This window comes from Solanum dulcamara, chromosome 5 (assembly GCF_947179165.1).
Source record: "Solanum dulcamara chromosome 5, daSolDulc1.2, whole genome shotgun sequence".
NCBI lineage: Eukaryota > Viridiplantae > Streptophyta > Magnoliopsida > Solanales > Solanaceae > Solanum > Solanum dulcamara.
Genome location: NC_077241.1, coordinates 9,681,479 through 9,695,511, shown reverse-complemented (window position 1 = coordinate 9,695,511; position 14,033 = coordinate 9,681,479). Strand labels below are relative to the sequence as shown.

The 14,033-nt window shown below is 35.1% G+C and overlaps 2 protein-coding genes across 2 annotated transcripts; one reads left to right on the top strand and one right to left on the bottom strand.

The window, feature by feature from the left end:
• Nucleotides 1-613: 613 nt before the first annotated feature.
• LOC129889006 (MLO-like protein 1) lies at nt 614-6,075 on the top strand. Its single transcript, XM_055964104.1, has 14 exons — nt 614-890; nt 1,230-1,287; nt 1,382-1,614; nt 2,345-2,461; nt 2,580-2,640; nt 2,931-3,025; nt 3,318-3,392; nt 3,481-3,569; nt 3,909-3,958; nt 4,315-4,355; nt 4,749-4,958; nt 5,075-5,142; nt 5,457-5,517; nt 5,609-6,075. Exons 1-14 carry the CDS (start codon nt 771-773, stop codon nt 5,897-5,899), a joined length of 1,569 nt encoding a protein of 522 aa, XP_055820079.1. The 5' UTR covers nt 614-770; the 3' UTR covers nt 5,900-6,075.
• Nucleotides 6,076-6,607: 532 nt separating this feature from the next.
• Nucleotides 6,608-13,664, bottom strand: LOC129889007 (guanosine nucleotide diphosphate dissociation inhibitor 2-like). Its single transcript, XM_055964105.1, has 13 exons — nt 13,446-13,664; nt 11,981-12,043; nt 11,813-11,896; nt 11,616-11,723; nt 11,337-11,509; nt 10,612-10,723; nt 10,442-10,522; nt 10,262-10,324; nt 10,075-10,176; nt 9,697-9,821; nt 8,413-8,623; nt 8,254-8,328; nt 6,608-6,972 (listed from the first exon to the last, which is right to left on the bottom strand). Exons 1-13 carry the CDS (start codon nt 13,530-13,532, stop codon nt 6,922-6,924), a joined length of 1,335 nt encoding a protein of 444 aa, XP_055820080.1. The 5' UTR covers nt 13,533-13,664; the 3' UTR covers nt 6,608-6,921.
• Nucleotides 13,665-14,033: the final 369 nt, after the last annotated feature.

Genomic DNA, 14,033 nt, shown 5'->3' with positions numbered 1-14,033 from the left:
CTAAATTAAACGTATAGGAGGTCAAGAACATGGTGGGACCCAAGAAAGAATTCTTCTTCTTGAGAAAATGACAAAAAGGGTCCCTTATATTTTGTTACGTGTTCAAAAATAGTACATTAAGTTTTAATTAAATAACTTTAGTCCCTGTCAGATATTTATGAAACTATGATTGCTAGGTTTAATTGGAAACAATAACAACAGATTTTATTTTTAAAAAAATAAAACAATAGAAATTTCCTTCAACATTTCAGAAACCGCAATATAAAAAAACAATGTGAAAGGGTTAAAATATTCGTAAACTATGCGAAATTGGACAATAATTTAATCTAAAAATATCCATATCGTAATAATTTTGACATTTTTTCTAAAAAAATAATACGAGACACAAAAATAAATAAATATAATGAAAATATCACCTAAAAATTGTATTAGACTATGGAAATATACTAAAAATAACATAAATTATACAAATTGTACTTGTAATTTCCAAATATGAGTTCCCATTAAACATCATAATAGAAAAATGCTTATTTTCGACAAATTTAAAGGATCAAAACTGTTCAAAATAATACTTATGGGACTATTTTGAACCTACTACCAAAGAAAGATAGAGGACTATATTTGTCATTTTCTCCTTTCTTCTTTCTCTGTAACTTCCAATCAACAACATTATAGGATCAACATAGTATTTTTCGTCTTAATTAATTCATAATCCTATTATATATGTAAATTTTCTAGGATATTCATTTGCAAGAGTTAAAATAAAAAAGATGGCAGGAGATTTAGAAACAAATTTAGAATTTACACCAACATGGATTATTGCCATAGTCTGTACTGTCATAGTTGCTATATCTCTTCTTGTTGAAAGAATTATTCATTATGGTGGCAAGGTGATGAATCACGATTGACTAGTTTTACCTTCACTGTCAAACTATTTATTACTTTGTGTGCATCACAAAATTTTTCTTGATCCTAGTAGTTATTATCGCAAAAGTTGAAGAAAGTTTGAATCAAGAATGAAAAGTAATTTTTTTTGAGATAAAAACTATAAGTCGAGCATGTTGCTTAGAGTCATCAAAAATATTGCAGCACCTATTTTTGAAGGATCTTTTTATCCACATTTTTAAAGAGTATGAGCAACATAACTGTGATATGTATCATGTTTTCTTTTCTTGATCATCCCAATTCTAAAATTCTGCTAAAAGAGCAATCTTTGATTTTTCTGGCAGTATTTACTCAAGAAAAACCAGAAGCCACTCTATGAAGCCTTACAAAAGATCAAAGAAGGTAAAATTGTAACCTCTCTTTGTATAATTGTGTTGATCAACTTTAAAGATGTATGATTAGTCCATATTCTGAAAAACATGATGAATGATGGCAGAGTTGATGCTGTTGGGATTCATATCACTGTTATTGACAGTGTCTCAAGAGAGAATTCTTAAAATATGCATCCCAAAGCACTTGTCTAATCACTGGCTCCCTTGCAAAAAGGAGGAGGAGGATGATGAAGGTGCCAAGGAAACTGTCCACTTTCAGACCAATTTCTTCTCTTTAATTCCAGGAGGAAGGCGCCTTCTTGCTGAATCTGCTAATTCTGGTTATTGTAAGGCTAAGGTATGTCTAAATAGTATTCACTATGTTGATGTTTGAAATAAAAGTCAGCCCGGTATACTAAGCTCCTGTTGTATCAATTTCATGTGTCATGTAGTTTTACCTTGTATTTCTACAAGAGGAGACAACTCTTACTGTTGTGCCAAGACTATCTTCAACAAGACCATTTTACTTTTCTCTCCGTCACCCAACAACAACAACAACAACATACCCATTGAAATCCCATAAGTGGGGTCTGGGAGGTAGAATGTACGCAGGCTTTACCAGTACCTTATGGTGATAGAGAGACTATTTTCGGAAGAGCCTCAGCTCAAAAGTATTAGTCCCAAATAAGAGAGAAAAACCAATATATATATCATAAAGGTAAAAACGATAAGCGATGCAAATTGTACGAGACAATAACAATAGCAAAATAATGTGATGATCGAGAGGCAACAACAACACAACTATATTGGTACGCCTAGACCTACGACCAATCCTAAACCGTCAAGACATCATTCTAACCCTATTAGCCTTCTATTCCTACTAACCTTCTACCCTAATCCACGACCTCCACTCCTTTCTCTCCGTCACCCGAGTTGTGAAAATAACAAACAAAAGGGGAAAATAATTGACAATCAAGATTCATAAACACAGTTTTAGACCATATGCTGATGAAATTATGATGTTTTTTTTTTCATCATATGCCCTTGATTGATTTTTCATTTCTATACACTTTCTCTTGTTGGAACAGGACAAGGCACCATTGCTATCTCTAACAGCACTGCATCATCTCCATACCTTTATCTTTGTGCTGGCTGTTTCACACGTTACTTTCTCAGCTCTAACAATTTTATTTGGAGGTATAAAGGTAAAGTTCTCAGTCATGATGGTTTAGATTTCTATATTCATCATACATCTTAGTTACATCCACCTCACCCCCTCCGCATTTTTCACTTATACGCGATGACCCTGCGTTATCTGCACAGATACGTCAGTGGAAATCTTGGGAGGATTCTATCCAGAAAGAGGAATATAATCCAGAAGAAGGTACATTGCCTAATGACTGTTGAGTCTTATTAGTATACTTTCCTTTGAACTAAATTGGAACACAGAGTTTTCATAAGTACTCACAAGTCACGAGTTTAAGTTTTGTGCACTGACAGTAAGTTAAGTTGATCTACAACAAGAAGAAATTCTTCGTACCAAGCCTGATATTATGACCTGAAAAATGTAGTAGCTGTGATAGTGTATTATTCATCAGAATGTAACACTTTCAACATAGAGTAATCTCTCTAGTTGTTGTCATCCTAATGATGATCTATTTATTGTATCTGCAGTACTTCGCTCGAAAGTTACACATGTTCAAGACCATGATTTTGTCAAGGGCCGGTTTCTAGGTTTTGGTAAAAGATCAACTTTATTAGGTTGGCTGGTAAGAGGAGAATCTTCCATCTTAATCATCCTTCTATGCATATTTTCATTTCTATATACATGTGTTGATGTGTATATGTCTGTATGTTTATCCAATGGGTTAAGTTACACAAATACTGTGAGAATTATTTAAATCGTTAGTGTAATATAAGTTAGATTCTTTAGTATATCACCACCTTGGAACATCATCAAATGTGTATTTCCGCAATTGGCTTATTGCACATTTTGCTTCTATGCATTGTCAATATTTTAGGCGCGTCTAACAATTTTCTATTTTTGCTGTTGATTTTCAGAATTCCTTTGTCAAGCAATTCTTTGGATCTGTCACAAAATTGGACTATACAACTTTGAGGCTTGGCTTCATTATGGTACATTTACATAATTACATTAATATAGCGGTTTAATCTTTTTGGTTTCTCCATGAAGCTCAACTCTTGCTGATTTTTTCACCTTAAGACTCATTGCAAAGGGAATCCAAAGTTCCACTTTCACAAGTATATGATACGCGTACTTGAAGCTGATTTCAAGAAAGTTGTTGGGATTAGGTGAGTTACACAATGGTTACCAAGTGAACAAAATGGAAAGAAAACAAGGAAGCATGATGTTACTGTTCAAATTTTTGAAATATTATCAGCATGACATGATATCCCTAACAAGTAAAAATTTCTCATATCTCCTCTAAGAGGTTACTCGTGTGTTTACCTCAACGACGAATACCTCATTTTCTTAATGCAACTTATTGACAAGTTCAGCATTTCTATCTAAACACATAACTAGTTCTCTATATAATCTACTTCGGCAAGTATATTTAGTCGGCTAAGTCAAATGGGCTCTTAGTTCCTTCTGATTTTCAACCTGCTGAAATTTTACAATTGCTTATGCAGCTGGTATCTTTGGCTATTTGTGGTCTTGTTCCTATTGCTTAATGTTCATGGTGAGCTATATCATTTACTGTTTCATCCCCTTTTCCTGATTTAGCATAACTTCATTTGATTTTGAGCCTTGTTTAAGAGCTTATGTTTTAATTATCACCCCCTCTTTCATTTTCTCCCTCTATCTGTGTTTGAAGGGGAGCCTTGGAGCAACGGTAAAGTTGTCTCTGTGTGACCTATAAGTCACGAGATAGAGCCGTGAAAGCAGCCACTAATGCTTGCATTAGGGTAGGTTGTCTTGTATCACAGTACCCGTTGGGGTGTGGACTTTCCTTGGACCCTACTAACGTGGGATGCTTTGTGCACGGGGCTCCCTTTTTTATCTGTGTTTGAGTTCTCACTAACTTTCTTTTTGCAGGCTGGCACACTTACTTTTGGATAGCATTCATTCCCTTTGTTGTAAGTAATCAATACTATTAAAAAAGGGCAGCCCGGTGCACTTAAGCTCCCGCTATGCGCAGGGTCCGGGGAAGGGCCCGACCACAAGGGTCTGTTGTACGCAGCCTTACCTTGCATTTCTGCCAGAGGCTGTTTCCAAGGCTTGAACCCGTGACCTCCTGGTCACATGGCAGCAACTTTACCAGTTACTCCAAGGCTCCCCTTGTGGACTTCTTCATGAAGGCACATTTGAGCTGTAACTTGTGAAATAATGTCATAGTATTAAACACATTTAGTCACCAATCATAGAATAAGAATAACACTTGGTTCAATTGTTCAAAAAGGTGGTGTTGTTTTCAATATCCTTTTCTACTGAAAATCCTGGAAAATGGTTATGTTATTGTGATTATGCAGCTTTTGCTAGCTGTGGGGACTAAACTAGAGCATGTGATAACTCAACTTGCTGGAGATGTTGCTGCAAAGCACATAGCAGTGAAAGGAGATTTAGTTGTCAAGCCATCAGATGATCACTTCTGGTTTCATAGACCGCGATTAGTCCTTTTACTCATTCATATCATCCTTTTCCAGAACTCCTTTGAGATTGCATTTTTCTTCTGGATTTGGGTAATCTTAAAAAACAAAACACTAAACTCTTAATGTAAAAATTGTCCATTATGTTTTCTGTTCTCCCTCTTCCATTAATAATTGAGATTATCGCATTCTATTCTGTTCATTGACAGGCTCAATATCATTTCAACTCCTGCATCATGGGACAAGTTGGTTATATCATCCCTCGACTTGTTATAGGGTAAGTTCCCCCTCCTTTCTACTCTAGACGAGGAAAATACTTACCTGCATCCGATATTTACACCACACCAAACAATTTAACCATGAGGGTCACAAATTAAAGTGAGAATACATATCATTAACTTTTGTTAGGTGAAAGAAATTCTTTTACCTAGCTCACTTTTCACACCTATCTGAGTCCAACTTGTCTTACCATTAACGTGTCCATGCCAATTATGCTAGAGGTTTAGATTTCATATTAATGTAAACACTGAACCTCTAAATATAGTATGAGCCACACTAGCTATTACATAATCTAATTGAGTTCTTCTGCAGGGTGTTTGTTCAATTCTTTTGCAGTTATAGTACTCTACCACTATATGCAATTGTCACACAGGTATTTTTCTTCTACCAAAAAATACTTACCATTTGGTTTTATAGATCGTTTTACTTATATAACTTTTTCATTTGATGCATGATGAATGCAGATGGGAAGTTCATTCAAGAAAGAAATATTCGACGAGCATACACAAGACGGGCTAGTTGGTTGGGCTAAGAAGGCTAGAAGGAGAGCTGTCAATGGCTCTAACCAAGTGGTCCATAAAGAGTCCCCTTCTCCTATGGCTGTGCAGCTAGCACAAGTTGAAACACAAGAATCTGCTATGGAAGAGGGCAATGCAGGAGAAATTAGGCGCGCGACCGAACAACTCAACTCAAAAGTAAATGAAGCCAACAACGACCAACATTCCTCAGATCTCTCAAAGCTGTTAAAACTGTAAAGAAACTTGTAAAAAAGTGAGCAACTTTTTTAAACTCTATACAGTACATATATGATATACCTACCTAAGGAAGAAAAAGAATGGTTTGATATTTTTTTGGAGTAAACTCAGCTGTATTAACTGATGTATGTTTCAAAGTTTTTCCTCTCTTTTTTATTCATTGCTATGGTTGAATATGGTCCAATGTTGTCACAACTTACTGATATCTTTAGTCCCTCATCAACTCTCTATCTTTCGAGCCCAGCTCACTGAACTTAATGCCCTGTGGACTATATTTCGAATTCACCTCACCTAACTTAACGTCTTATGCCTTGTGGACTTCTTCATGAAGGCCTAACTTAATAGGCCAGGACGATCAATTCAAGAGAGTTAGAGGACATGATTCCTTGAGGATTGAGTTCTTGTTATAGAAGACTTTGAACTTCTGTATAGGAAAAATCTGAAGAAAAGAAGGAAGATGTACATGTTTCAATTTCTATGTATCTATTTACCTTGAGAGGACAAATTTTTGGAGTAATGTCTGTTGGTTCATTCTGTTGTGGGTTAAACGAGAAGTAAGAATGTATTACTGTAACATTTGACAAAAACATAGAGATTAAAACAGAAACCAACTGTGTGAGCATACTGACTCAGACAAAATCCTCAAAAATGGAGGAGCCAAATCAAAACACAATTTTAAACCTTTAAGCTACTACTTCCAGACAAATCTGAAGTTGGACGGAAATTTAATAAAACGAAATTTAGCATCAGCATCGACTACATCTGAATCCCACATCTAGGTTCAGCCTCAGCCAATAATAGCAAGGGAGGAGGGAGGAAGAGAGACAGGCATGCATGCACCTCCAGGTTCAAGAAAAGTGATTGTATTTTAAACATTCCATAGGTTTGTTGAAGAAAGAAAAAGCAACATTTGAACTATAGTATAATAGAAAACCCATCATAAATTAGTCCACGTCTACAGCAACACCATCAGAATCCCATCCAGCAGCAAAATACGTGAAGTACAGAAGTAAATGAATTTCTCATTCTTCAGCGGCACTCGCAGCACTTAGGTCCACATTGAGGTCAAGAACCTGAACAAGATATACAATTGAATCAACTCAGTTAGGTCCTTCAAAGCTCAATATAGATATTACAAATAGTGTCGCCTTTTAAATGAAATCTGGTGACTGAAAAAAGTAGAATACGCTACAAAGTGTTCTTTTCTTTGGCCACCAATCACCATTACCCACCCAACTCCCCCTTTACTCCTGGCAGCAGGAAGAGTAGCGGAGGAAACAGTGATTGCCTACGTTAAGTACTTTTTGATGCAATAAAGGTACATCTAGAATTTGAAAAGGTTTTCACTGGGATAGTTTCAGTACAAAACAAAAGTAAACATTAGATTCACATGCTAGAAACTATGCTTCATATTATCTAATGTGGGCACTGGTACAAGCTCTACCACACAAAATGGAGAAGGGCACAAGAAGACTAAAACAAAATATAGAAGCTATGACAAATTAATAGCATCAAATATACGTTTGTGAACTAACCCAAGAAAGCATGTAGCTCATGATTGAAAAAAGAAAAAGAAAGAAATCGACATTTTAGTGCAACTTAACTAATTAAGTTAGGTTCTCAAGCCATTTATTTGTGGAATAAACACCCTCAATCATCAAGAAGAGGGATTTAATGTCAATGTTCATCCAGACCTTTGAAGGACACAGATATTCTACAGAACTTTCCCAGCTCAACCGATTCAACTTTGGTCTCTTTCCTTGATTAAAAGAGTATACCACAGAACCAAAGCCAAACCAGAGACTAAACTGCAGCCTCCTCTCCCTCCCAGTCTCAAAGGTAAATAAGTTTTTTTTTTTGATAACTCAAAGGTAAAGGAGTTTTTTGGGACAGGACAATTTGTTCCTTTTCAGAATTTGCAAAATTAGTGTCCACTTCATGAAAATAGAATTCTATTCATCATGCCATATACTCCTTCCGTCTAAAGCTATTCTTTTCAGAGTGAAAGAATTCAATTAGAAGCATCTCAAAGCTATTTGAGAGAAATATACGGCAAAACACAGAAAACTAAAATGTTATACATCACAAAAAATGGTTAACTGAAGTTATATTTTGCAAATAACATCTAAATGATAGCAAGACATGCTTCTGAAACACTGCCTTGTGAAAAGGAAGTTCAGGCAGTAAATGGCAAAATGTCTAAGCCACTTTTCACATGTAAAATATTTTGGAAATTCGAAGTTTTCAAAGTGTGTAGGCAAAAGAGAAGCTATCTGCAATGAAAATTAGATCTGTCCTAGTAACCTCCAAAGTATGTAATGGAAAGACAAAGTCAGGTAAATACTAACTCATACCTTTCCAGTTATTTTGGTGTACAAATTGAGCACATCATCTACAGTCGACTCAAAGTGAGTAGTGGCATCATAGCTCTGTTCAAAATAGAGAACATAGTAAATTTAAGTTAGGTTATCTTTCTGAAGTATGATTTTCAAAGTAAAATTTAAGAGACTCACAGTTGAAACAAAACAATTGTCCAAGGAGCACTCATTGACAGGTTCAGATCTGTCATAAGTTTCATAGACGATCTCATCCACTGGCCCTAGAAGACTTACTCCCGGCTTCAATTCACTCTCTGGGTTATCAGTTTCTGCCTCTGTTGAGACAAATGCAATGAATTTCCCCTTTGGAGCAACATTATGAGTGTAAGAACAGCAGAACAGGTACCTGAAGAACCAAATGTTAAGCATAAGGTAAGTAAGAATACTTTAGTTCTTAATTGTTATGAGTCTTAAATAAAAAAGTCTTGAGTGATAATGCTGGATCGAGCCTTTCAAGGAAAATACCCTGTCAGGACCCACTCAAAAATTAATCAACGAGGTTAACATTCTCAAATATCAGTCCAATTGGCATACACTCCATTAAAAAGTTTTACCAATTCAGAAACCACCCATTTAAAAGACCGAAACACAAACTGTCCAAAAGCAAATTTCAAGTGCCATAACAACAACCACCGCCCAACAAACAGAATCAGAGAATAGTGTAAAGAGACAAAAACAAAGGTCCCCACGGCCTTTTCACTGCCTACAAGCGAATCTAGATGATTTTCAGGGTCTGGTACATACTGAGAAGCGTGTACAATACAACAACAACAAGAAGCAAGTCAGCAACCCAATATAGTGCCCATTTGGATAAGCTTATAAAAAGTAACTTATAAGTCAAAAGCTAAAAGTTATAAGTAACAGATACACTACTTTTGGCTTTTGGCTTATTTTTTAACTTTTTTGACCTAAGAGTAAGTGCTTAAAAGCACTTTTTAACTTTTCCAAACACATCCAAAACTTAAAAAGGTGCTTAAAAGCCAAAAACACCTAAAAATAAGCTAATCCAAACACCCCCATAATCCCATAGGTCGGGGTGTACAATAACATGAATAAATCAGAAAGTATGAGATGAAGGAGCAATTTTTGAAAATGCAAGATTGTGCAAAATTAATTAATTGAATGAAATATGAAAAGGCAGTCCTTGCCCATTTCTTAGGAGGAAAAGGAAAAGGAAAAGGAAAAGGAAAGATCTGTATATTTGAGCAAATTGTGGAACTAACGATCTTTTACAAAATGAATGTAATCACATTGAACCAGGCTTTCACATGAAATATTTTTCAGTACTAAAGTAAGAATCAAGTTGTCTAAATGAATGAGCATGTTACGAAGTAAACTTTATTTACAAATGATTTGTTATATTTCCAGCTCAGCCCTGAGAATATAAGTAAAGTTTTTATAAGATACTATAATACTTACATATCTGATTTGCGACCCAATTGCTTCTGAGGTAGGATAATTTGCACAGAGTGAGAGTCATTGGTATTTGGGATTGGGTGGCTCATAATTGCGATAGCTCTTGCAACTTTGCCAACCTTCCTCACCTGCAAATAGCATGTTTTAGGTTAGTAACTCATCCAACCACTTATAATCAGGTCAGATGTCCGCATGAAAAGTAGTTTGACTACTTCCACTAAGAACCAAGTGAAATCTAGATTACAAGGAAACATTGTATATAATGTATCCATGATCTACCCTTACTTACACTCAAAGATCATGCTGGGTATTACAAATACAGAAGCCTATTCAAATTATTGGCAACAGAGCAATTATCTACGCAGGTAGAAAAACATTTACCTTGTTGGGCAAGTAGGAAGGATCACATACAACTTTCTTGCACTTTGCAGTTTCCCCTTCTGAAGTAACACCACAGACCTTTCCTTCTTCATCAAACTCTACCTGGGATTTGAAGATGGCATTTTCAGAGGACTCAAAATTACATAAATATTTCCCTTTGCAAAAAGGTACAGAGTGGAAATACTACCTTGCATTCAGGTTTATTCAACATGTAGGTCCCACCATACACAGCACTCAATCGAGCAAATGCCTAAATTAGCAAACAGATGTTAACAGCGCCAATTATATTAAAGAAAAAGAAGTTGGAAAGTACAAAACATTAACATGAGGGCAAACAAGAAATGTAGTGAGGAACTCAAGGCAGTACCTGGGGGAGCTCTCCTAATCCATACAAAGGATAAATATATGGTGATCCTCCTTGGAAACGAGCAAGAGACTCGGCATATAGCTGTCATATTATAGAGAACAAAAACTTCACATATCCACAAACCTTAAACACAACAGCAGGAAATTCAAAAGAAAAATAATGTGTTTCACCTTCATTCTCTTCACAGTATCCAGTGCTGGTTCATCTAAGTAGCGGTCATCTCTATGCAGTGCCAATGCATGACCAATGAAGTCCACAGTGTTGTCATCAAGACCATATTTACTGTAATAATAATCACATAACTATATGCAAGAATATAGGGTGTATGAATAAATAATGAATTATCAAAAGAGGAAAAAAACTATCTAATAATCCCCACAAGTCATGTAAAGCAATCACAAACCAACTGTTACCGAACCACAAGTATTCGCACTTCATAATATAACCTTCTTCCCTAAAAAGCTTAGTTTATTGTCTTAATGGGAGACTGATCATGCTGATATGTTTATAGTTACATAGTGGAAATATTACACTTCACAAGTTTTGTGATCCTTTAAGAAAATCGAATATCTTTACTATAAAGAGGGTAAGCAGTACAAACACAAGTTTCTAATACAAAAATCACTTTTGGCAAGCATAGTGCTCAGTAAAGAAGAAAGATTCACTTCGCAGTTTGCAGTAAAGAAATGTAAGACGACAACAAGCAACATTTTCTAGTGCCTTCCAATAAATAACCGATTTAACTCTTTTCAAGATGCTCCCCAACCAAACATTAATAAGTATGATATAGGCACACAAGAAAACTAGACCGGGACTCTTATCTACATGAAAATGTATTCAAATTTGCATATAGAAACTGAACATCGAATAGAAAGCAAAAGAACCAAGAGCATACGCAATAAGCTCTCTTGTGGTAACTCTTGTTAGATCCATCCCTTCATGTGTTTTAGGATCACTTTCTTTATAGTCTTGGACATAAATAAAGAACTTTCGAGCACGCCGCTTCTCAAAGATGCCCATCAGAGGAGATTTAAGTGCCTCCATGTCAGTAGCTGGCACCTTGTGCACCTATTCCATCAGGTGTAACAATCTTCCAGGTTAGAACAAAGTTATCAAAAACCAATTTAACATTCAAAATGACGTAATTGTACCAAACATGTGAAAGACCACATACCTTTCCTTTGTTATACACAAAGCTGCCATCAACCGCTTTAAAGTATAAATATTTTGTAACATCAGTATGAATTAGCACCCGCACAAGAGCACCATTTGCCATAATAAACTGCCCCAAAAAACAATAGATTTAGAACAACACAAACAATGGAATGTTTTGTTTCCGTGAAGGAGATAGACAAAGAAAAAGGGGAAAACCTTAGGAATCATGTCAACATTGTAATCTCTACTAGAACCCAGTTCAGCTGGAGGTTTATCGCTTCCTTTAAACCTCTTCCAAAGCTGAAACATAATAACTCTGTATCAGACAAATAGGAGAAACAAATAGCACAATTAAAATCATCCCAAGATTTAAGGAAAAATTACCTGGACAAGATTGAGGGAAGTTGATTCTCCTCCATAGTAGTCATTTCTGTCCATGTGCAGAACCTATATCACAAAAAAGAATGTTAAGCACAGTTAAAATGATATTTGTTTCCCTAGTAACTCCAATATATTCTCGTTTCTTTTACTCTAAAATTGAATCGATCAAAATTCTATCATCCAATCCCCATGTAAAGCTGATTACTCTTGCATTTTGCTTTTGTAGATACATAAACTCAAAGCATTAAAGCCCATAATGACCCGATTTAGTTAATACGCCATAGATTCTACGATGAAAAAGCTCGTGACACATAATCACATCCAAATAAGTATATCTCCAAGTTACACTCGCTTGATAACTCGAATTTAATACTCGTGAACTAGTTAGGGCAAGGTAGTTTTTTTAGAATACTGGTGTCATCAAATGTACTCAAATAAATCACCAGCAAATGAAGACAACTAATATACCTTGACAATGAAGATCAATCATTGAAAAAAGGGTCAAATCAAATGTATATGACCGAATTTTGCATCAAAATATTCAGGGTTATCAGATCCTTTACAAAAGTTAACATATAGTAGGACAAAGGAAAAGCTAGAACAATCCAATTGTACCTCCAAAATATTATTTCCCTTTTCATTTCTTTCACCCTAAACTTGAATCGATCAAAATTCTATCATCCAATCTCCATACAAAGTTGATTACTCTCTTGCATTTTGCTTTTGTAGATACATAAACTCAAAGCATTAAAGCCCATAATGACCCGATTTAGTTAATACGCCATAGATTCTACGATGAAAAAGCTCGTGACACATAATCACATCCAAATAAGTATATCTCCAAGTTACACTCGCTTGATAACTCGAATTTAGTACTCGTGAATTAGTTAGGGCAAGGTAGTTTTTTTAGAATACTGGTGTCATCAAATGTACTCAAATAAATCACCGGCAAATGAAGACAACTAACATACCTTGACAATGAAGATCGATCATTGAAAAAAGGGTCAAATCAAATGTATATGACCGAATTTTGCATCAAAATTCTATCATCCAATCCCCATGTACAGTTGATTACTCTCTTGCATTTTGCTTTTGTAGATACATAAACTCAAAGCATTAAATCCCATAATGACCCAATTTAGTTAATACACCATAGGTTCTACGACGAAAAGCTTGTGGCACATAATCACATCCAAATAAGTATATCTCCAAGTTACACTTGCCTGATAACTCAAATTTAGTACTCATGAACTAGTTAGGCCAAGATGGTTTCATCACATGTACTCAAATAAATCACCGGCAAATGAAGATCGATCATTGAAAAAAAAGGATCAAATTTTGCATCAAAATTTTCAGGGTTATCAGATCCTTTAAATATAGTAGGACAAAAGAGAATCTAGAAAAATCCAATTGACAAGAAAACAAGATCGAACAAAGACAAATACCGATCTGACGAAAAATTGAATACCTTAAGACCATCAACAGATAGAAGACCGCTAAGAATGCATTCCTTAAGACCTGTTCCTAACACAATCACATCGTATTCTTCATCCATTTTGGATCAAATCAGAGGAGAGAAATTCGAAAAAAAAAATGTTAGAAATCGGATGATTAGGGTTCTGTATTCGTCAAGCTAAATACAGAGAAGTGGGTAAAAGATCTTATTATATTATTGTATTCAAAAGTTTTAATAAAGAAAAAGAATGCATGATGATGGATCTTCTCTATTTTATTAAATCTTTTTCTTGTGGTCATTTCAAAAAAAGAAAATTATATTATTTTGTTAAGAAGAAATTTCGTTTTTACATATTAAAAAAATATAAGAAATTTAAAAAGGTCATTTCGTTTTAATCAAACGGTGTGTTTTTTGTTAAAATTATCTGATGTATGTGACGTGAATGGAATCGCTGAGATTCCAGAAAGGTAATGATGGAAGTCTGTATCTGAATGGTTCAGACTTCAGCTCATTAAGTGTATTTATTTTTTTTAAGAAAAAATATCTCTCGATAGATCTTAATACATCTGATCAAATCAGATTTGTGAAAGTGTAGATCTT